The 24071-nt window shown below is 45.5% G+C and overlaps 1 protein-coding gene across 26 annotated transcripts in view; it reads right to left on the bottom strand.

The window, feature by feature from the left end:
- The window catches only part of KALRN (kalirin RhoGEF kinase), a 708823-nt gene that overhangs the window by 114640 nt on the left and 570112 nt on the right, over positions 1 to 24071 (bottom strand). For 4 of the 26 annotated variants that reach the window (XM_019839880.3, XM_019839881.3, XM_019839882.3 and 1 more), the window contains exon 1: positions 5751 to 6044. The exons of 19 other annotated variants lie outside the window; for them this stretch is intronic. In XM_019839880.3, the coding sequence (XP_019695439.1) occupies positions 5751 to 5838 (88 nt within the window). In that variant the 5' untranslated portion in view covers positions 5839 to 6044. Of the gene's footprint in view, positions 1 to 5750; positions 6071 to 24071 lie in introns of those variants that run through there. 3 more of the 26 variants (XM_019839878.3, XM_006936125.5, XM_019839879.3) reach the window with 3 other exon arrangements.

Raw genomic sequence — 24071 nt, 5'->3', positions numbered from 1 at the left:
GGGAGCATGAACGGGCGAGGGGCAGAGAGAGAGGGAGACACAGAAGCGGAAACAGGCTCCAGGCTCTGAGCCATCAGCCCAGAGCCCGACGCGGGGCTCGAACTCACGGACCGTGAGATCGTGACCTGGCTGAAGTCGGACGCTTAACCGACTGCGCCACCCAGGAGCCCCTTAAACCATTTTATATGCCTGGTGTTATGCTAAGCCCTTTACATACATTTTCTTAACTCATCCTCACAACACCCAAATGGGGCCAGCACCATTATGATTCCCATCCATTCTCCCCCAGTACCTAGTGCAGGGTTGGCAGGCAGTCAGCACATAAACATCTGTCAAATGAATTGAAACGTTGTGTGTTACATAAAAACCAGAGGCACTCAAAGATAGAATGATAGGAATGCATTTCATTGGTTCATTTCCACCTGAAAGGGTACGTTTCAAGAAAAGGGATAAGAAAGGAGAAAAGGGACCTTCTGAAAAAAATTGAACCAGAGGGAAAAACACGAACAGATATTTATCAAGAACATGCACACAAGCTGGTTCAGGTCAGGGATGTGACAGTCTTTGCCTTCTGTGGTCAGGATAGCCCTTCAAATAGCCCTTCCAAGCTGACCAGACAGGTCTAGTTCCAAATGGCTCCAGGCAATGCAGTCATCCCACAGAACTACGGATAACCCACAGTCAACACCTTAGTTCCAGTTTAGGGACTGCCTCTACCCTTCTCAGCTGTCTCGACCTCACCTGTGTCCACAGTATGAGAAGTCCACACCCGTGAAGACAGTAACGGAGTTGAGGAAAGAGTGCAGGAAAAGGGCTCTAGTTCTGACCTGTTAGTAAGTGGCTGTATCTCAGCTACCACCTCTATAAAAGATCTATTCAGTGATCTCCAACTTTCCATGATTTAGACCCTTCTGTTCAAGAAGCCCTCCCTCTGGTTTCAGATCCATGCTTTTTGTAGGGCCCTCCTTCAGGAAAAATCTGGGGTTTGGTCTGAAGGAGACAGCAGCCACTCACTCACTGAAAGAGGAGAAGCACAAGGAATATTTTTAGGGCAGAAGAGCACAACGGCGTCAAGATTCTTGAGGGGAATGATCATGAAGTAGAATATCAGTAACCCTTCTCCAGTGTAAGATATGCCTATAGTACGGGGCTCAAAAGTGAACCTCCAATGTTCACTTTTATTTGTTAACTTGAAATTTTTTTTTTAATGTTCATTTATTTTTTGAGAGAGAGAGAGACAGAGAGAGAGACAGAGTGTGAGTGGAAAAGGGGCAGAGAGAGAGGGAGACACAGAATCTGAAGCAGGCTCCAGGCTCTGAGCTGTCAACACAGAGCATGATGTGGGGCTTAAACCCTCAAACCATGAGATCACGACCTGAGCCGAAGTTGGACATTTAACCAGCTGAGCCACCAAGGTGCCCCTTATTTTTTTTTAACTTTAAAATAATTTTTCATAAAAACATGGTTACAGAGTCTGAATTTTTGCTTTTTTATCTCATGTTAGGACTTAACCAACTTGTAGCACATGGAACTATGGGGGTGATGCCTACGGCATTATGGGTGATTACGGGACCCACAGCTGTACCAGGGGAGAGATATTTGGCTTCCATTTCCAATTTCCACCTCATCCTACCAAACCCATACACTACCATTTCTACTAGGGACATGACAACTGGCACTAAGTACTGTTATCCAGGTAACCATGGATGTCCTTCTTCCTAGTCCTTAGAGAATCAGACAGGGGAAGGGACATAGGAAGGATATGGGTTGGGGAGAGTAGATATGTGTGGGAACTCTCCTTACATTAGGAAATCTCCTTAGGAGGCAGAAAATCCGAAAGATACACTGGAAAAACATACATGCTAAATGGTTGATGCAGTTTTCTTTGTGATACAGGCACTTCCTGGAAGATGAAGAAATGAAAGGGTATGTGCATTAAGGTCCCAAGAATTTTGTGCCTTGAGTGGTGAGTTAAATCTGTAATAGTGAATGCTACAAGGACTGCTCTTTGAGGTTACTAGCACCTTTCTAAAGGAACTTGATGTCATGCTTTCACACATTAAATTCAGTTTATAAAATGAGCTATATTAATTTATGGGCCATAGAAAAGGCAGTCACATCAAGTCATAAGGTCCCTGTCTAGTGATTCTGGGAAAAGGTAGGGGAAAAAGAGAGCTAACAGATGATGATGACGTAGGATGCCCTGTGGAGCCTCATAGCCCTTACCCAGGCCCCATGACGTCAGAGTCAAGCTGGAACCCAACTGACCACGTGGTGAAAAAGCCATGGGAATGTGATCCCAGCATCTCCCCTGTAAGCTGATTCAGTCTGCTTAAGTCACCACTCCTCTCTCTCTTTACCTCTGAGATAGTTAGACTCCTAAACCTGGCACTTGCGGCATGAATGGGGACACACAATGGCAGGAGGGCTTGAGATGCAAGGACACTGATACAGTAATAAATATAAATAAATCCTGCACACACTGTGGAGAAGCAGAAGAGGACAGCCATCAGGAAGGGTTTCCAAGAAGGGCACTTTTGTCCACATACTCAAAGTTAATTACAAGTGGACTAGAAAATTAAAGGCTCTAAAACTGGCTTCCACCTAGCAAGGTCAGAAAGAATTTCTAGGCTCCATGATCTAAGAAGTCACAAATTTCAGTCTGCAACACAGAACTTAGCAACTTCCCGGTGATTTGAATTCCTTTTTGTCTCTGAAACAAGGTGCTTTTTAAAAATTTAAGATAACTGAAGGAGAATCCAGAAGTGACCCACTTCTTCAGGCTTAAAGGAAAGTCTAAATAGCCTTTCAGCAATCCTGAAACTTCTCACAAAGTGTGACATCAATGATTAATCAGCTTTCGGACGCACACATGCTATTATCTCACGTGTGGCTATTTTTCACTTTCAAAAAGGCAGTTATAAATGCATTTGCTGTCTTTCTTCCTTTGCACCTGATGTCTATTTCCAGCCTATCTCTGGTCTTCAGTTTTTCTGCTCTTCAACACCAGTTTCAGGGTAGGGAAGAAAGACCACCTCGCATCAAACCCCTTTACCATACTCATACTCAGTAGAGCCAAAAACCGGAAGAGAAAACAGATACTTGATTTCCTCACTTTTCCAAGTCAAAAGACAAGCTCAACTAATTTCACTCATGTTTTTCTCAAATACAATATTTAAAAACCACACAGGTATATCACTAAAACCTTGACTCGCCCTTGTGCTAACAAGTATAGCCACTTAGGATCCACCCAGGGAAAGTCCAGGATGCCTCACTTAGCTTTGGGTCGATCAAAAATAACCAGAACATTCCAATTCCTCTTTTCTTCGGACTTTAGAAGGACTTGGCTTAGACTTTCCTCAGCCCTTTGAATTCTGAGTGACTGGCAGCCAGTTGGGAAGGCCCCTTGACTTGGGAACCTTGGTAGTGGTTCTGACCCACTAGCTTCAGAGTGCAGCTACTGGAACAGCAGGAGCCAAGTTCTCTGAGGAGAGAGGGAGGCCAAATAGCCAGCTGCCTTTATTTAAAAGGGAAGCTACCTTTCAATTGTATGAAGTCTGTACAACCAGAGAAACTGGTTCGGCTGAAAAGAGAAGCAACCGTCCCTGGCTGTGCTGCCCTCCACTCCAGTCAGCCTCTCAGATTTCCCTCGGTCCTGCTCCGTGTTGCAACTGGGCGAGCTTTCTCCCACAACGTTCGGGGCTCTGTTCAGGCTCAGTACAAGACTTATCTTTGCAATCTGCTTCCGAATAGATGCCTCCAGTCTGGGTGGAGACGCAGATCTCTCTTTTCTGTTGGAGCGGACCTAGGGAGCCTCGGGGTAGTGCCCCATACCTCAGATATAACCACCCTGCCACTGAGGCCAGGAGTTCTTTAAAGGGTGGATATCTCAGCTCCCCCTCCCATCTTCCTCATGTCTCCCATCTAGGAAAGAGTAAGGAGTAAAGTGGAAGAAAGTGACGAGGCACCCACTTCTGTTACCCCCCTTTCTCCTTTTATGCTGCTTTCACTGCTTGGGTCTTTGGCTTCCCTCCACCTTCAGCTGAGGGTCAGTGGTGTCCTGGAGCTCTGGCTTGGCTCCTGCAACACCCCCCTTCCCTCTCACACCCCCTCTGCCAGCCACAGAGCCTGCAGCCACAGCTTTCCCAGTCCTGCAGGCAGGAGGTGGGCTCCCCGCCCCACCCCTACTTCCTGGGCCTGGGAGCTGGAGGGGAAGCCGGGGCAATACACAAAGCAAAGGGTTGAGAGACCCCAGGAGAATTCCTCTGCAGGGAAGCTGGGGCTCCCACACATCTGGATTCAAGCAGGCAGCTGCAGGAGCTTTAGAAAAGCACTGCCCAAGTTCCCAAATTCTGCCTTTTGACAGGAAATGGGCTCCCAAGAAATCCTGCTTGGAAACCCTTCCCCACGAAAGCAGCCCAGACTGCAGAGCAATCCCACCCACTCAGATTCCCTTTGGTCATTTCCTGCTTCCTCTCCTTTCTAATGTCCCTTTCCTTCAATTCCCAGCCTTGGTTTTGAATGTTTCTGAACTAGGCTTGGATGCTGGGGAGGGTCCCCGGCCCTCGAAGATTCCTTCTCCGTCTGAATTCTGGCTTTTAGAGCTGGCTATCATACAGTTTCAGCCTGTTCTAATTAAATGCAGAGACTGAGAACCTAATGCTGGCATTATGAACCTTAATGACTTGGGAAAAGGTCCTTCAGATTTAATTAGTTTTTGTAGCCTTGTATCAGCTCAGGATGAGGACTGTGTCAGGTCTCTGCTGTATGTGGCGTAGATGATGATGAATGAAGTTTATTTATCAGTAACTCAGAGAGAAAGCTGCATCCGGACTTTGTCAGATGAGGATGGCGACGGAGACTGGGGCACTGTAAGTTGGGGTGGAGGCAAGAGGTCCAATAGGCGAAATTTAAAAATGGCAAATGTCCAGTGAGAGGCTATATTCTCACTTCTAACCACACAGAAACAAAATCTCTCTTCCCCCAGCCTCCAAGCTGAAGTGTTAAAGCGTCAGGGACAGTTTTAGGAACATATGTCAACTCTGTCTAGGAAACGCCCGATTCCTTTTTCAGGTGAGGCTCCACAACTGATAGACCTCTCCGTGAACCTTCTCACCATTTTGCTTTGCAGGCTGATTTTGGGGAAATTAGTTGCTTCCCGCAATCTCCTCAACAACATTAAAATTAGCAGAATAAATACAGCCCTAATTGGGTACATAGAGAGTTCTTGGTTAATTAATGAGCGAACCTCGGCCCAGAGTTGCACACCCAGCTGGCCTGCGAAAGCCCAGGCAAAGAAAAGCCCGCTCCAGTCCCCAAAGAAAATTGTCACTTGGCAAAAATAGTTCCTAGTGTAGAGACAAGTGTCAAATACATTCCTATAGCTAGGAGTCACTCGTTAATCCTTCCGCTGAGATCCATATGTAAATGAGATGAGGGAAGTGCGACTCGGCCACTACTGGGACGCACAGCCCCAGAGGGCCTCCTCCCCATCCCCCCGCATCCCCCCTCCCCCCCGGCAGGCTGGAGTCCTGACATCCAAAGTCGCTGACAAGTAAGTAACTGAGTTGCCAAACTGCAGCTCTGCCTCCGAGTCCGAACTTCCCCGCGAGCGAGCCCGCTTTCTGCTAGGGAAACTGACGCGACCCCCCTGGCCGGCCCTCCCATCCCCTCCCTCACGCCCGCCCACCCCACCGCCCCGCGGTCCCGGGCTTTGCTAAAAGAAGGCGAGAACGCCAACAGCTACTCACCTCTGCACGGGAGGCAACAGCAGCACTTGGCAGCAAAGAGCCACCCCCAAGAGGGACCTCGGGTGTAAGCGCGGTCGCCGCCCTTCATGCTGCCGCTCGACCCCAGCGCTCCGGCATGGCCCGGGCCGCCAGCAGAGGGTGGGAGCGCGGCGGGCAGGAAACTTCAGCGCCGCGGCCGCGAGCCAGTTCTCTCCCTCCTCCCGGCCGGCCCGCCCGCCGTCCTCTCCCCGCAGCGCGGCCGCCGCTGTTTCTGGGAGCCACAGCCACCTTGGGGAGGAGGGGCGGGGTGCCGGCCTGGAGGGAGGGCCTAAGGGGGCGGAGTTCCAAAGTCCAGCTGTTGGCCGGAGTCTCCGCCAGCGGCTCTGCTGTGACCCTGGGCGAGCACTGGGTGGGGGGCGGTCTGGGGTATACCCCCGCCTCCGGCACACAACAGGTGTTTCTCCTCGTGTGCAGCTTCCTCTCCTCAGCTTCGGTTTAACATATACAACCAAATGAGGCCAAGGAGGTGGGGCAGGAGCAGATTTAGAAGGCTCAAGACCCAGTAATGCCTTTTCTCTAACAGATTCACCCTCTCCTTCCCCTCAGCCTGGGAAGGAGGACGTCCCCTCCGCATTGAAAACACCTTCACTTAACCCTCCCCTTTCCCTCCTTTCAATAGTGAATGCTAATAATGATAATAGCGCCGGAATTTTTTCTAGGCTCCGCGCCCCTAATGATGAAACCCAAAATTCAAAGCTGTTTTGTCACCTGCTAACCGTTTGACTTTAGGCAAGTCCCTTCACTTTTTTGATAATCAAATTCCTCATTTAAAAAATAAAAGGAGAAAGAATTCTTATGTTGGAGAAAGAATTCTTATGTTACAGGATTGCCAGTAGAATTTTAAAAGACATGTCCACGCAAATGCCTGTTAGATGTTTAAGAGTCCCATCCCTCCAACCACACCTAATGGGTCCACCATTTCTTTACTTATTTCCCTAAGCTTTTCCTTTAAAAATATTTTTCATATTTAAGGACATATATCCCTCACTCGCTCTGTGAAATCCACCTGGATCACATCCACTGGACCTTCCTATGAACCACTGTGTTTATCACTCACAGGTCACCTCTCCCATCCCTTTGTGTCCAGATTTAGGAAAAAGGAATTTCTGGAGACATACAACACTCATAGAGAGGGCCCATTGATCAGAAAAAAGGGAGATCTGTGAGAGGAATCAAAAACAGAAGGTGATCACTCAGGTAACCAATTCCCACCTGCAAGAAAGACAGCCAGGGGACAAGCCTTGTAGAAGTGACTGGGATCTGGGGCTTCATTTCTCAGTTTGAACCATGTTTAGATCCAATGTTGCAGCACCTGCCACATGGTTGGAACCCAGTAGATGCTCAATAAATAACAGCAGCACCACTTAATGAGGAACAGTGGCTACCATGTATTGAGCATTTATTTGTGCCAAGCACTCTCCTCATTGCTTTGTACACATTAACTCATTTATACACACACACACACACACACACACACACACACACACACACACACCCCTTAAAAGGAAGGGTCCTCTTTTATAACTGAGGAAGCTGAATGAACTATGATAAGGCTTTGATGGTTTGGGCCTAAAGAGAAACTCTAAAGAGCTTCACCCCGTAGAAACAGTAGAACCTAGAGTCAGAATCTAACTTCTAGTTTTGCCACTGCCATTTCCTTGATAGCCTCTCCTGGCAAGGGTTATATAAGAATCTCATCGTTGAGCAGGAAATATGCCCCTGGTAATCCACATACAAAACAGAGAAATAAAAGTTCAAATTGCTCATGCAGCCTGCACCCCAGATTCCTGATTCACTGATCATCCTATTGGTCAGTCTCATCTTGCCAGCCTGAATGACTTCAGGATCATAGTTATCCTGGATTCCAGTTCTGACCTGTGGCAACCAACACATACTGTTGTCTAGTTCTCTCTTAAGACAAAACCCACTTTGCTGTCCTTTCCAGTGCAGATAATTGGCCAGGACCTCAGCCCTTCTAATAAAGTGAGCTTTATTTGCTTGTGATCCACTGCATGGGGCTATGATACGATAGTCTATATTTGGTCTATCTACCTAATCCACCTCTCTGGATACTTCTCAGGCGTTCTGACAGAAATTGAAAGATGTTTCAAAATTGCTTGGTAAACACTTTTTCAGTTAAATCTTCCTTCTGGGCCTTTGTGTTCAGGTTACCTTGATCACTTTTCTGTCATAATCCTTTGCGAGAGGCTGATGACATCATCTTGCAGAAACTGGCTTGAGTTAGATGTTTGTGGGAGACCCAGCCTTTACTTCAGAAATCAGAGCATGAGTAGGCCCTAAAGTAGTCTTAGTCTCCAAGAAAAGAATCCATCAGGCATATTTCTACTGGTCCTTATAACCCAGGATCCATCCTATTATCAACATAAAGATGTAAAACCATTAGGAACACCAACCCATCTTAAGTTGATAAAGTCAACACATCCAATGGAGATTCATTCTGGGGTTAGGCACCAATAACTCAGTAACCAGTAACTGCCAGCCTCAGTACACCAGTGATGTCTACAACCTGACAAGAAAGTCTTGAATACAACTGAGACAGACTGATTGCAGACCTATTCAATGATTCAGCAAGTACTTACTGAATGCCTACTATGTGCCAGACTCTGTTCTAGGTAGTGGGTCTACATTGGTGAACAAAACCAATCCCAGCCCTGTGGAGCTAGCTGCTAAGACAGACTCACCAAGAATGTGAAAGAAAAGGGAATCAATATCAGATACCTAAGTTTTTTAAAAAAAATTTTTTTAATGTTTATTTTTTAGAGAGAGAGAGGCAGACTGCAAGCAGAGGGAGGGGCAGAGAGAGAGAGGAAAACACAGAATCAGAAGCAGGCTCCAGGCTCTGAGCTGTCAGCACAGAGCCCAATGGGGGGGCTCAACCCCACAAACCATGAGATCATGACCTGAGCTGAAGTTGGTTGCTTAACCGACTGAGCCACCCAGGCGCCCCTCTGACCAAGTTATGAGTTGAGGGATTTAAGAAAATAGATGCCTGCTTCTTCTGAACTTCATCTATATGTTTTATGGCAATGTTCTCAGGACAATTTAAAGGGGATGGTAGGGAAATGGTTATTAAACACTGGTGCCTATAGAATCATCAGAGAAGCTTTCAAAAATTCTAGGCATTCATGTATGAAAAGCTCACAGCTAACATCATACTCAATGGTGAAAAACTAGAAGCTTTCGCCCTAATATCAAGAACAAGACAAAGATGTCCTCTCTCATCACTTTTATTCAACATAGTACCAGAAATCCTAGCCACAGCAATCAGACAAGAAAAAGAAATAAAATGCATCCGAATTGGTAAGGAAGAAGTTAAAGTTTCATTATTTGCAGATGACATGATACTATATGTAGAAAACCCTGGAGACTCCACAAAAAAACTGCTAGAACTGACAAATGAATTTGGTAAGGTTGCAGGATACAAAATCAATATACAGATATCTGTTGCATTTCTATATACTAATAACGAAGTAGCAGAGAGAGAATTAAGAAAACAGTGTGATTTAGAATTGTTCGAAAAATACTGAAATACCTAGGAATAACCTTAACCAAAGAGGTAAAAAGGCCTGTGCTCTGAAAACTATAAAACATTAATAAAAGAAATGGAAGATGACACAAACAAATGGAAAGATATTCCATGCTCATGGATTGGGAAAACAAATATTGTTAAAGTGTCCAAACTATCCAAAGCAATCCAGATTTAATATAATCCCTATCAAAATACCAATAGCATTTTTCACAGAACTGGAACAAATAATCCTAAAATTTTTAAGGAACCACAAAAGACCATGAGTAGCCAAAGCAATCTTGAAAAAGAACAAAAAAACTGGAAGTATCACAACCCCAGATTTTAAGACATATTACAAAGCTGTAGTAATCAAAACAATATGGTAGTGACACAAAAATAGATACATAGATCAGTGGAACAGAATAGAAGCCCAGAAATAAACCTATGACTATATGGTCAATTAATCTTCAACAAAATAGGCAAGAATATACAATGGGAAAAAGACAGTCTCTTCAACAAATGATGAAATGGGAAAACTGGACAGCTACACGCAAAAATAATAAAATTGAACCACTTTCTTACACTATACACAAGAATAAACTCAAACTGGATTAAAGACCTAAATGTGAGACTTGAAACCATGCAAATCCTAGAGGAGAGCATAGGCAATAATTTCTTTGACATTGGCTGTAGCTACATTTTTCTAGATATGTCTCCTGAGGCAAGGGAAGCAAAAGCAAAAATCATCTATTGGGACTACATCAAAATAAAAAGCTTCTGGGGCAGCTGGGTGGTTCAGTCAGTTAAGCCTCTGACTCTCAGTTTTGGCTCAGGTCATGATCTCACCATTTGTGGGACTGAGCCTCACATTGGGCTCTGTGCTGACAATTTGGGGCCTGCTTGGGATTCTTTCTCTCTGCCCTTCCCCTGCTTGCATCCTCTCTCAAAATAAATAAATAAACTTAAAAAAAAAAGTTTATGCACAGCAAAGGAAACAATCAACGAAATAAAGACAACCTACTGAATGGGAGAAGATATTTGCAAACAACATAACCAATAAGGGGTCAGTATCCAAAATATATAAAGAACTTTTATAACTCAACATCAAAAACCCCACAAATAATCCAATTAAAAATGGGCGGAAGTCACGAACAAACATTTCTCCAAAGAAGACAGATGCCAACAGACACATGAAAAGATGTTCAACATCACTTATCATCAAGGAAATGTGAATCAAAAACATAATGAGATATCACCTCACAGCTGTCAGAATGGCTAAAAAGAAAAACACAAGAGGGGCTCCTGGGTGGCTCAGTCAGTTAAGTGTCCAACTCTTGATTTTGGCTCAGGTCATGATCTCACAGTTCATGGGTTCAAGTCCGACATAGGCCTCACTGCTGTCAGTGTGGAGCCTGTTGGGGATTCTCTCTCTCTCCTTCTCTTTCTGCCTCTCCCCACTCACACTCTTTCTCTTAAAATAGATACATGAACTTAAAAAAAAGAAAAGAAAAACACAAGAAACAACAAGTATTGGAGAAAATGTGGAGAAAAAGGAACCCTGGTGCCTTGCTAGTGGGAATGCAAATTGGTGCAGCCAATGTGGAAAACAGTAAGGAGATTCCTCAAAAAATTAAAAAGTAAAAATACTGAGTAATTCCACCACTGGGTATTTACCCAAAGAATACAAAAACACTAATTCAAAAAAGATATATGCATCCCTATGTTTATAGCGGCATTATTTACAATAGCCAAATTATGGAAGCAGTCCAAGTGTCCATCGATAGATGGATGAATACAGAAGATGTGGTATCTGTGTATAGTGGAATATTACTCGGCCATAAGAAAGAATGAAATCTTGCCATTTGCAACAACATGAATGGATCTAGAGAGTAAAATGCTAAGTGAAATAAGTCTGAGAATGACACCATATGATTTTACTCATGTCGAATTTAAGAAACAAATGAACAAACAGCAAAATGAGGCAAACAAACAAAAAAACCCAGACTCTTAGCTGTAGAGGACAAAGGGATGATTACCAGAAGGGAGGTGGGGGGATGGGTGAAATAGGTGATGGTGATTAAAGAGTTCACTTGCCATGATGGGCACTGGGTGTTGTAATAGAGTGCTGAATCACTATATTGTACACCTGAAACTAATATAATGCTGTATGTTAATTATACTGGAATTAAGATAAAAAAATTCTAGGCATTAGTTTTTTTTTTGTTTTTGTTCTTTGTTTTTAAGTCTCCACAGGTGATTCCAGGGCAGAACAAAATTTAAGAATTGATGCCCTAGGTCTTCCTCCCCCACCCCCTGGAGATTCGGATTGATTCACTCTTTTCACTTTTTTTTTTTTCTAAAGAAAGGCAGACAGCCACATGCAGCGCCTCCTTTGGATGTGTCTGGAGTCTCAGAAGACTGACTGCCCTATGTCCTTCTACAATGGACTTGAGAGCTTCTTTAGAGATTCTAGCAGGGGGGGCACAGCTACTCATATACCCTTGACTGAAGAACAGGTCCTCCTCTATCAGGAAGGTCGTCCACTTCAACCAAGCACTCAGCTGTGGGAGGGATGCATGTGGAATGGTGAGGAAGGAAGGGGACACTGGCCTAGCCAGCCAGAACAGCCGAGAATCAACCCTGGTGATCAATGGGGTGACCACAGCCAGATCGTCCTCACATCCTCAGATTAATTCACTTTGGGTGCATCTAGGCATCAGTATTTTTTTTTTAATTATTATTTTAGAGAAAGAGAGAGAGCAAGCAGGGTAGAGAGGCAGAGGGAGAGAGAGAGAGAGAGAGAGAGAGAGAGAGAGAGAGAGAGAGAGAGAGAGAGAATCTTAAGCAGAATCCACGCTCAGCAGGGAGCCCGATTCAGAGCTTGATCCCACGACCCTAGGATCATGACCTGAGCCGAAATCAAGAATCAGACACTCAACCTATTGAACCATGCTGGTGCCCCTAAAGTTTTTGTTTTTGTTTTTTTTATTTTGAGAGACAGAGTGAGAGAGCACAAGCAGAGGAGGGCAGAGAGAGAGAGAGAGAGAGAGAGAGAGAGAGAGAGAGAGCATCCCAAGCAGGCCCCACACTATCAGCGTGGAAGCCCAATGAGGGGCTCAAACCCATGAACCTGAGATCATAACCTGAGCCGAAATCAAGAGTTGGACACTTCGGCGACTGAGCCACCCAGGTGCCCCTCGGCATCAGTATTTTTAACAGTTCCCCAGGTGTTTGTAACATGCAGCATAGTTTGAGAACCAGTAATGTAGTAGTTTCCAGACTTGAGTGTGCCTCAGAATTACCTGGAGGGTGAGTTAAAACGTGGATGATCTGGCTCCACTCCCAGAGTTTCTGACTGAGTAGGTCTGGAGTGGGGCCTGAGGATCTGCATTTCTACACGTTCCCAGGGGATGCTGATGTTGGTACAGAGGCCACACTTTGAGAATTAATAGCATAGAGAATTTCCCCCCATGTGTTTGCAACCTGTGCTCCCTTCTTTTTGTAATAGCATCTTGATTTTTCTTAGAGGAAGTAGTCCTCATCCCTTCTCAGACCATGTTTTTGGGTAGAGCTGACATCATTCCCCGTCCACCCTCCACTTCAAGGATGACCCTATGACCTGGGCTTTGCCAGTCAGTCGGTCACAGGGATTGGTTCAAATTTAACACATGACCCAATTTTAGCCAAGAAGCATAAACGGTGAGCACCTAGCAAGAAGTACAAGGAAGGCAGCAATCTCTTCTCACAAGATTTCTAAGTTGGTGGAATATTATTATTTTTTTATTATTTTATTTATGTATTTTATAATTTGTCAAGTTGGTTTCCATACAACACCCAGTGCTCAGACCAACAAGTGTCCTCCTAAGTTGATGGAATATTGACCTAAAGCAGCTGGAGACCATCTGCCCATAACCACATAGGAAGAAGCTGCCTGAGTCAACATGGAGGAGAGATATAACAGAGCTAGAGACAGAGATAGAGAGGAGAGACAGAGAGAAAGACAGACAGACAAGTTGGGGAGAGGCTTGATGATATTACCTGAATAACTGGATACACTTTTTCTCACAGGCTTGCTGAGCCCTGGACTTTGTACACCCAGATAAACTCCTTTTTGCAGAAGACAGGTGAACATCTCTAATCTCTGGGTTTTCAAACACCTGTCCATCCACTCCCAAGGTGCAGGCTAAGAATCCCTGAGCTATAGCAATATCTTTAGAGTGTTCTTATTTCCAAACAGATGGCTGAGCCTCATTCTTATTTGGCAGAGTTTATTTGGCAGAGTTTATTTATTCTTATTTGGCAGCCTCTATCGTGAGGCCTCCTCCAAAGTCCATTTTGCACGAATTAGCCTTTCTACCTACCTGTGTGTCCGCTTTATGTCTCGTCTCCACTCTGCCCCCAGTGAACCCCAAAGAATTCCTGCTGGTCTCAACCTGCAGACATACTGGGCCCAGTACACCATAATGGGGGCCTGATACTGGAGACTGAAGGGACTGCCCTCTCCCCCATGTCAGCCACAGGATGACACTGGACCATGACCTCAGGCATCTGCCTTTTCCACCAACAGACATATGTCCAATTTTTTCCTTTAGGCTTCTTCTCTTCAGATTTACAGGCATAGAGGTTTTCAAATTCATAGCACTTCCCCACATTTCTTAGTGAGAGCTCAGCACAGAGACATAGGGAATAGCAACTGTGCCCCACCTCAGGCCTAGAGACCCCTGTGACAAGTACATGCACAACTTCTAGAAAACATGCCTGAACAGGTTCAGAGAGGGCTGCACCGGGGCTCCGGGTGAATGTGGAAACAGGCCCTGCTTTCCTCCCGCCCCCACCCCCAGATAGTCCTGTACCTGCCTTTTCCTCCCCCAGCAGTGACACTTCTAGCACCCATTCCGATGGATTCTGGAACTTCTGGATTCCGATCCAGATTCAGATCGATAGTTTTTTAAAGCTCCGCAGAAGATGTCAGTGTCCAGTCAGGGCTAAGAACCACTGACCTTGGGGCTCAAGGCCACATACACCCTGGGACTACTTCCTCAACGGTTGATACAGAGTTTAGGGAGCAACGGGACTCAGATGTTTTCACTTTCTCAAACTCTGACAACTGGCATCTTCACTCATTCTTCTGTGGCCTGTTACTTTCTCCAGTTGCTAATTGCAGGTCCCTATCCTCATCTTCCCTCTGTGGACTTCTGACCTGTGAACTGCCTGATTGCTGATGCCAGGGTGGCTCATATTTTTTCCCAAATTACCCATTCCTGTCTTCAGTGGATGACTGTGGCTTAAAACTCTAAGATTCTTACTGTTTGTTTAACAAATGGTTGGTTTTTGAACATCTACTGTCTATGAGTCACTTAGCTAAACTGTATACAGGAATTTGGGAAATTTATGAGAAATACAAATTGAATAAGACATGTACCTTGAGCAAATATGAAAAAAACAAAAACAAAAACAAAAACTGGGTGAGTTCTGGGAGAATCAGTTTGTTTAATTGTTTTGTGGCAGAAAAAGGAAACTGGAGACAGACCACGACTGAGAATAGGTAGAGGTTTTGTCTTTAGGTGAAAAAGAGGAACTGAGATAATCATCATCAGTAACCAGAAACACTTCAGATTAGAGAATGGGGGTGGAAGGTGTGCTTTACTATATTTAATTTGAACTCCAGATATATCTTACAAAACTATACAGTGTCTGCATGGGTAACTATTCCCTGGCAATATGTGCTATTTTAATAGTAGTGTCTACAGAAAAGGCATGACTGCCAGCCTTATATGCAGTACCCTCTTCCCCATTTAGTGTCGTCTAACCCCCCCACCTGGTGAAAGCTCCGAGACTCCAGTGATGAAACCATCACTGAGCTCATCTTATACGTGTAAATGGGTTCCTCCGTGCTTGCCCACCTGACGCATGTCTGCCTCTTTCTTCTGACTCACTTACACTCAAGAACCTTAAGCCCCAGCATATCCCGTCAATCATCCTCTTTGTTTTCCCAGGAAGGAAGTCTCACCCATCACTCTCCCGTCTGAACCAGGCCCCAGGTGGGGGAGAGGTCTAAGCAGTATTGAGGAAGTCAGTGGCATTTCACTGAGGACCCAGGTGTCTCCCTAGAACAGCCAATGCTTCCTGTTCCATGGGGACAGGGAGGTAGAGCGGCGGGCAGCCAGGCCGGCTTCCTGAAGATCTGTGCTGAGTGGCTGCCTGTGCTCTGGAGGAGACAAGCTATTTATCAAAGTGAAAGATGCCTGATGCTGGAGTTGCTAAAAACAAACCCTTCCAGGTTTTATCTGCATCCAGAAATGCTTACTTGTAAGTAGGTCAAAGTGTTCCTGAAGTAGGGCAGTAACAAGTGCCAGTCTATCGCTGTGGCTGAGTTCCAGTTCAGGAAGGCTCACCATTGCCTTCACGGGACACTTCACGGGACGGCACTGGCACTTCGACGCGGTCCTCCCACCTCCCTGCCCCCGATGCAGGAGCAGCTGCTTATATACTCATGGCAGCCATGCAGAGGTTTCTCAGGCACCAAATGCAAAGTGGATTTTGCCTTGATGTAGCTCAGGTCAGTTTATTTATTTAAAAAAGTTGTTTAATGTTTATTTATTTTTGAGAGACAGAGCATCAGCAGGGGAGGGGCAGAGAGAAAGGGAGACACAGAATCCAAAGCAGGCTCCAGGCTCTGAGCTGTCGGCACAGAGCCCAACACGGGGCTTGAACTCACAAACTGTGAGACCATGACCTGAGCCTAAGTCGGACACTTAACCGACTGAGCCACCCAGGTGCCCCTCGGGTCAGTTTATTAAAGATTTGAATAATAAGAGGAATGCGGGAGACACTGCCCATCCTTATATTTCTGAGTTTTCAACCATTCCAAATAAATGAGATGTACTTGGCCCATGTGTCCCCAGAGAAGACTTCCCAGGAAACAGGAATGCGAAGACTTCTTCGGTCAAAACTCCTAACATCAGAACATTACTCCTTGTTCCCATCCTCGGGCTCCTGCTAAAGCTTACACCAGTTTCCACTACAGTTTTTAGGGGATGAGGAACATAATGAACCTGGGGCCTACATCTCACCAAGAACCAAGTAGGCCTTGCTCTCTTTTACTCTTTTAAAAGAAAGTGGGGGGTGGGGAGTGGGACTGGATGGCCCCTACATCTCCCTCTTCCTGCAATTGCATCCTTTGAGGGCTCCCAGATTGTTGGTCAATAACCACTGAGACATTTCTGGCCCATCCCATTGAGGAATGATACACCCACACCCACCCTGACACTCAAGGTCTCGCACTGCCCTCCATCACGCAGGTCGGCCCATCTCTACAGTGTGATCCAAATGCCTCCTTCAATGACCCGAGTTAATCATTGAAAGAGAATATGTCACTGGCAGGTGCAAGCCAGGGAATAACTTTAATTTTCAGTTCAATTATTATCAAATATGATCTCAACTCTCTGGGTCGAAGGTAAAAGAAAGAAGACAGGAATAAACCATTATTTGGGGGGAAATCATAGAGCCAGACAGACCTACTGTTAGTAGCTTGCGGAAAGGGCCTGGGATAGGCCAGGAATAGAAACTGAGGGAAAGGGGATACAGACTAGAGACAGTGTGGGGGCCTCTGCAGAACCTGTGGATGAAACTAGAAACAAAACCTTGTCCTTGTGAATAGTCCTGGCATGGATTCAGGCTGGAAAAGCCCTAGAGTCACTGCTACGGGGTTATCAGCATTGGGACAAAGGGCAGGCAGGGAGATGAACATTAATTGACCTCTAGTGAGATGTACCTAGGCGGGGAAGTCTAATTCAAGGGAAGCAAGTACTGTTGCTCCTTTTTATTGACTTTCAGGATCTTGCCTAAGGTCATGAGCTACTCAGGGGCCTAAGCTGGGATTCAGACCCAGGTCTTTCACGTCAAGACTTGTAGTCTCTCCGCACCTGTCATCATTCACCTTATGGCCTGCTACATATGCTGCAAAGCCTCATGGTAGCCAAGCCATCCATGTTTCATTCTAAACCACCTATGTACACAACTGTATCACCAACTTTACAGTTTCTTTTATTTACTTATTTATTTTTTAATGTTTTTAATGTTTACTTTTGAGAGAGCCGGAGCATGAGTGGGGAGGGGAAGAGAGCAAGGGAGACAGAGAATCTGAAGCAGGCTCTGCACAGTGTGGGGCTTGAACCCTCGAACCGTGAGATCATGACCTGAGCCAAAGTCAGATGCTCAACTGACTGAGCCACCCAGGTGTCCCTCAACTTTACAGTTAAAACCACTCTTGGCATCTGGCTCGTTCAGTCGGTAGAGACTGCGACTCTTGATTTCGGGGCCGTGGGTTCGAGGCCCAGGTTGGGTAGAGATTACTTTTAAAAAATCTAAAATAAAAAAGTACTTTTACTTAATAACACTGCCACCTTTGAGTCTTCCAGCAACTCTGTAAGATAGGTATTTTTTTGTCAGCTTCCCTTTGCATAGATATGGAAACTAAGATAAAGTGACTCTCCCTAATTCTACACCCTGTCCTCTTCCTGGCCTGTCTCCCCGAGAGCCAAACCCTCGCCTGTTTCCTCAAAGATGTGCGAGTACATTTCTGAGAAAAATATGGGATGATTGCCTTAGGTTATCAAAGATGATTACCCGATATGGAAAGAAAAAACCAGACATCTTTAGAACTGGAGGGGATCCTATAGATAATTCAGATAGGGATGAAGGCATGAATGATGGTAGGGAATAACCAGGAAAAAAGACAAGCCAGCAGAGAGCCTCGGAGTGCAATTCAGTTGCCTCTGAGCTGTGCCCAGAGGGCAGGGGACCAGGTCTCCCAAGCATGAGGGGCTTTGGGGCACCTGACGTAAAGCTGGATGGCTGGATGTTCCTAAATCCAAGGATGGTGAGGAGGATTTAAAACCACACACACAAATAATCACTGTAAACAAATGAAGGTTGTTGAAGTTAATCCAAGATGTTTTGTGCTGCCCCCATGGATTCAGTAAAAGAGTACAGAAAAGTTACTAGGCTTTTATTAAACTGTACCTTAGGAAAGAAGTGTCTAACATTTTATATGCAAATTAAATTAGTCTGTTCTAGATAAGAATCAGGAGATGGAGCATGAGAGTTAGGACTGGTAGGTTTCAAGTGGGGGACTGGAGGAAGGAGACTAGCAGGAGGGATGGGCAGGAAGCATCTGGGTTTCAACACTAAGTAAGAGGAATTTCTCACCATTAGAACTGTACTAAAATGCAGTAGGCTTCTTCTAGAAGTAATGAGCTCCCAGTCCTGGGGAGCACTCAAGTAATGCTTGGCTGAGTATCAGAGGCGTGTAGAATGGGGTCCCTATATTAGGGAAAGAGTGAATCAGAGGACCTTTATTGTGCTTTTCAATTCTAAGATTCCGAGAATCCATAAAATCCTATGTTCTGAAGCAAAATGAAATCTAATCAAGGACTTTTATTCAATTATAAAAAGAAAAAATTTTAATTCTAATTTTTTATAATTCTGAAAAGTGACTAGGACCTCCTTTTAGAATCTCTCCCAATGCATCTCCACCTGTCTTAAAACACACTTTTCTTCAAGAAGTATCAGCACTCAAGTTAGTTACATTTCTCATGCAAATGCACTATTTTTTGGTTTCAGTTAATAAAAACAACCTTGCCATCATTTTTCACTGCAAACATACTATATTCAACTCTGTTACTCTTTTTTCATAAGTTTATTTCTTTATTTTGAGAGAGAGAGGGAGGGGAGGGGCAGAGAGTGAGGGAAAGAGAGGGAATCCCACGAAGGCACCACGCTGTCAGCGCAGGGCCTGATGTGGGGCTCGACCCCACACACCGAACCATGAGATCATGACCTGAGCCGAAACCATGAGTCATATGCTTACCCGCCTGAGCCACCCAGGTGCCCCTCAGCTATGTTACTCTTAAATACAATTTTGTGGGCTATAGTATGGAAAACTCTTCCCACTGCCATTCATCCTTCTCCGGGGTATAATTTCGTTCTAGAAGAAAATGAGTTCTGAATTCCAGGGTGGCTCCCTCATAGCAGGCCAGTTGCAGACACCCAAACAGAGTAGGAGTGTAGACCAGAGACTATAGTTTTAATATGTCACTTCATACCTGAAGGGAAATGTCTGGGGACAATTATTTTTTAGCTTCCCATGGTGAATCCCCGTGGTAGGCATTATGGAGTCAACTAAAACCTGAAGTAGCTTCTCTTAATGCAGAATTACACTGAAAACTAAGAGAGAGACTTTGAGTGGACTCTCTAGTCTGCAGGCAGAAGGAAGCTTTTAGTCTCTGACAGCAGAGGGGATAGGAAAGGCTCATTTTGGTTCCTGGCAGCAGAAAGTGCAGGAAGTTCCCATCCCTGCAGAAAATCTGTTGGACAGCCTGGACCAGCTCCAGGGTTAGGCCACCCCCTATCAGGTCCCTAACTGGACCCAGTTCCGCCTACGATCCACAGGGCTGGTGAGAGTTTTTCTGCTCTAGCCAGGGACACCAAGATCTTTCTGGCGGGCAAAGCACCCACAGGAGAAAATCTGTCTGTTGCTACTACCTCTAGGGAAGGGAGCACATGAGGCCAGAGGCGAAGGGAGAGTGAGAGAGCAGTATGCGTGGCCATCTCTCTCCAAATTCTCATCCAGCTAGATTGGTTGCATAAAGGGGAGCCTTGTCAGATGGAAGCTCAGTGAATTTGAGTACCTGTCACAAATGCCTTCAGACCTGGGAGGGTATAGAGCATACTTAAAGAGTGAGACCTTGGGAAATTGACAGACCTGCCTTCAAATCAAGGTCCTCCACTTGTGAGCTATGTGACTTCAGGCAAGTCACCTAATCTTTCTAAGACTGACCTTCCTTGTCTACAAAGTGAGAAAAGATTATTGTTACTCGTGTTAAAGCACTAACCTAGAAATCTGGCCCATAGGAAGGCTCAATAAATGTCAGGTATTTTTATGACTTGACTACAAACTTAATGTAAGTCAATAGTATCACAGACCTGCTCAGCATCTTCAGGCTGCTGGTGAGGTGTGTCTCCAGAGCCCAGGTTTTCTCCACTGTTCTAGACCTGCACACCACAGCCTGGGTAAGCTGTTCCTGAGGGCAGCTGGGTGATGATAGCAGAAATCATCAGGAGACCCTACGGGAGAGCACTCCCTGTGAATAAGCGATGGCCACTTTGGGCCCCTGCCCCTTTCCTCCAGGACATCTGCTCATAGGGCTCACCTCCTGGGCTAGGTTTTGCTAAGCAAAGAGGTGTATAGCTTCTTATAGCTTCCTTATAGCTGGAGCCAGGAAGAAACTGGGTAGGAAAGGAAAAGGAACACAGAAGTCTTACATAGCTGGGTAGAGAAAAGCCTAGACAGGTTTTGGGTCCAAAGGCAGAAGCACCCAGGACCAACGCTTGTTTTTTTTTTTTTTTTTTTAACACCATTTTAACCATTTTTAAGTATATAGTTCAGTAGCATTAAGTAACAACACTCCCTTGGTTGTGCAACCATCAGCACCATCCATCTCCAGGACTTTTCTCATCTTGCAAAACTGAAACTCTGTACCCATTAAACACTAACTCCCCATTCCTCCTCTCCTTCCAGCTGCTCATAACCACTATTCTTCTTTCTGTCTCAGTGAATTTGACTCTTCTAGGTACCTCCTATAACTGGAACCATCCAGTATTTGCTCTTTTGTGACTAGTTGAGTTCACACAACATGATGTCTCCAAAGTTTATTCATGTTGTATCATGTGTTGGATTTTCCTTCTTTTTATATATTTTTAATTTTTTTAACATTTATTTATTTTTGAGAGACAGAGAATGACAGAGAGTGAGTGGGGTAAGGGGCAGGGAGAGAGAGAGAGAGAGAGAGAGAGAGAGAGAGAGAGAGAGAGAATCTGAAGCAGGCTTCAGGCTCTGAGCTGTCAGCACAGAGCCCAATGTGGGGCTCGAACTCCCAAACCGTGAGACCATGACCTGAGCTGAAGTCGGACGCTGAACCAACTGAACCATGCAGGTGCTCCCAGAGTTTCCTTCTTTTTAAAGACTGGACAATACTCCATTCAATGTGTATGGAACATTTTATTTACCCATGCATCCACTGATGGACACCAGAGCTTCCATCTTTTGACTTTTGTGAATAGTGCTGCTCTGAATATGGGTGCGCAAGTAGCTCCTTGAGTCCCTGCTTTTGATTCTTTTGGGTGTATACCTGGATGTGGAATTCCTGGATCATATGGTAATTCTATGTTTAAGCTTTTAAGGAACCCCATACTGTTTTCCATAGCAGTTCACTATTTTACTTTCCCATGAGCAGTGCAGAAGGGTCCAATTTCTCCACATCCTCACCAATGCCTGTTATTTCCTATGCTTTTTAAAAAAAATAATAGCCACCCTAAGGGATATAAACTGGTATCTCATTGTAGTATTGATTTGCAGATCCCTAATTGTTAGTGATGTTGCCCATCTTTTCATCTTATTGGCCATTTGTATACCTTCTATGGAGAAATGTCTATTCGAGTCCTTTGCTTATTTTTAAATCAAATTGTTTTTTGTAGTTGTGTTGTAGGAGTTCTTTATATAACTTGCATATTAATCCCTCCCAATTCATCTTTAAAATCTCCTATGCCTGACAATCGGGGGTTGCTAAACCCATAAGGCAGTGACTCTCAATGCTCATGGAACAACAGAATTACCAAGGAACCAAAAAAAAAAAAAAAATACTGATGCCCAGGTAGTTATGAATTAATTGGTCTAGGGTGAGGTGTGAGGCATCAGTAGACTTTAAAAGTCTCCTCTGAGTGGTTCTAAAATGTACCCAGAGTTGAAACTGTTGCTACAAAGTCTTTGTCCCTTGGGAGGTGCTGCCCTCCACCACTTGCTGCTAAGAAAGTGAGAGGGGATAGATTAGGAAGAGGAATGATGAGGCCCCACAGGGCCCAACACCAGTGAGAGTGTCAGGTGGCAGCAAAGAAATAAGAAAGGCAGGCCCCCCACTTTGTCACGCAGCCCTATCACCAGTCCTGCCACAGATATATCGGGGGAAACAACCAACCACTGTCTCCTGAGAAGGCACAGGAAGGAAAGATAAGAGAGGAGCCCAGGGCTACCCGGAAGCACCATAGGCAGTGTGGTGGAGAGCACTGGGCAAGGGGGTTGGAACTTGGTTCTACTCCAGCTTTGCCATCAACTTCCCTGTGGCTTCTGAAAAGTCATCTTGCTTTCCTGTGGCCAAGAGTGACCCTAGAGGAAAGGAAACTGGACTAGTGCACTGTTTCTCAGACTTGGCTGTACCTTGGATTCACCCAAGGAGCATTTAAAAACATGGACCCTCAGGTCCCATTCCAGAGATTCTGAATCCAGTTGTTTTGGGTGAGGATTGGGCATTGTCATTCAGTAAAGCTTCCAGGGGATTCCATGCAGCCAGGGTTGAGAGCCTGGTCTAGTGGTTCTCCAAGTTCCCTTCTCGGTGTTAACATTCCAAGATTCTTCCACCTGCATATCTGGGGGGTGACAGTCATGGCCTGAGCACTCATCTGGCACTTAGCACATCATACAAACACTGCATTTTTTCTCACAGTCCACAGAAGCACTGACCTGATGCTCTCTACAAAGGTTAAGAGGACCAGTTCCCTCCTAAGAATTGAAAAAGGAACAGATTTTGACCTCCAGTGACATTGGGTGAGGCTACCCTGTACTAGTCCACAACCCCCAGAGGAATGCTTCATTCTCAGTCCTGCTGTGCATAACTTGTAAGGTGAAGCACCTGTTGGAGACACATCAGCTGGGAGGGGAAAAGGCCAGGGGGCCAGCAGGCAGCCCTCAGAATGGGGAGAAGGAACAGTTATTGGAGTTTCTGCTAAGAGGCCCTGGAGTGGGAGATGGCTTTCCAAACTGGGGTGTGTGCATGAGAGCACGCGCTTTCAAATGAGGCTGTGTTATGGCTGCTCCATGGAGGCCTGACTGTCAGGAATTGGCCACCTGTGTATTCTGAGCCCACACAGGTGAGAGGGCAGTAAGAGCTCACAGGTGGCCATCTGAAGGCCCACCTACTTGGCCTATGCTTGGAGAGAGAGGAACCAGCCTACAAACCAACAGAGCCAAGGAAATGGGTGATAGGCACTGGTACGATACTGCCTTTAAGAAGCCATGCCTGCTGGTGGAGTGCGACAGAAAGTTCCATGCTGGTCTCCCTCTCCACTTTCTCTCTTGCCTCTATATTCCATCCCTCCTCCTTAGTGTCCATTTCGCAGTTGACCCTCCACTAATCCCTCTCCCTCTAGAGTTCTCTCCCTGAATGCCTCTGGATCACAGATCCCCTCTGACTGCTCTCTGCCTCTCCACTGTGGGTTTGCTCCTGCCACAAGCGGTAGGGTCCCAGATGGGCAGGGGCAAGGAAGGCATGCATATCCTACCCAGCCACAGGCTGGAGAGGCTGGGCCTTCGTCAGGAAGTCTCAGCTCCTCTCTGCAAGGTAAGTCCTTCCTGATGAACAACGCACACCAGAGATCTATGATGAGTTAGCCCTCCAGAGCAAAGGAAGTGCCATCCTTGGTTTTGTCTCCAAAGATGGGGGTCTCTAGACTGGATGTGTGGGAGTTGGTAGCTATTTTGCTGAAGAATCGATGGCAAATAATGGAATAACTATCACTTATCATGACAACTACCACGCATTGCGTGCCAGGCACTGTTCTAAGTGTTTTGTGTATATTGCATCATTCACCCTCACACTTCTAGCCCCTTTGGGTCCCAGTTTCCCTTTGGTTAGACTTCA

The sequence above is a fragment of the Felis catus genome, chromosome C2 (genome assembly GCF_018350175.1).
Source record: "Felis catus isolate Fca126 chromosome C2, F.catus_Fca126_mat1.0, whole genome shotgun sequence".
In the NCBI taxonomy this organism is placed as follows: domain Eukaryota; kingdom Metazoa; phylum Chordata; class Mammalia; order Carnivora; family Felidae; genus Felis; species Felis catus.
The sequence above is the reverse complement of the archived record's forward strand: the minus strand, read 5'-3'. Positions and strand labels throughout refer to the sequence as shown.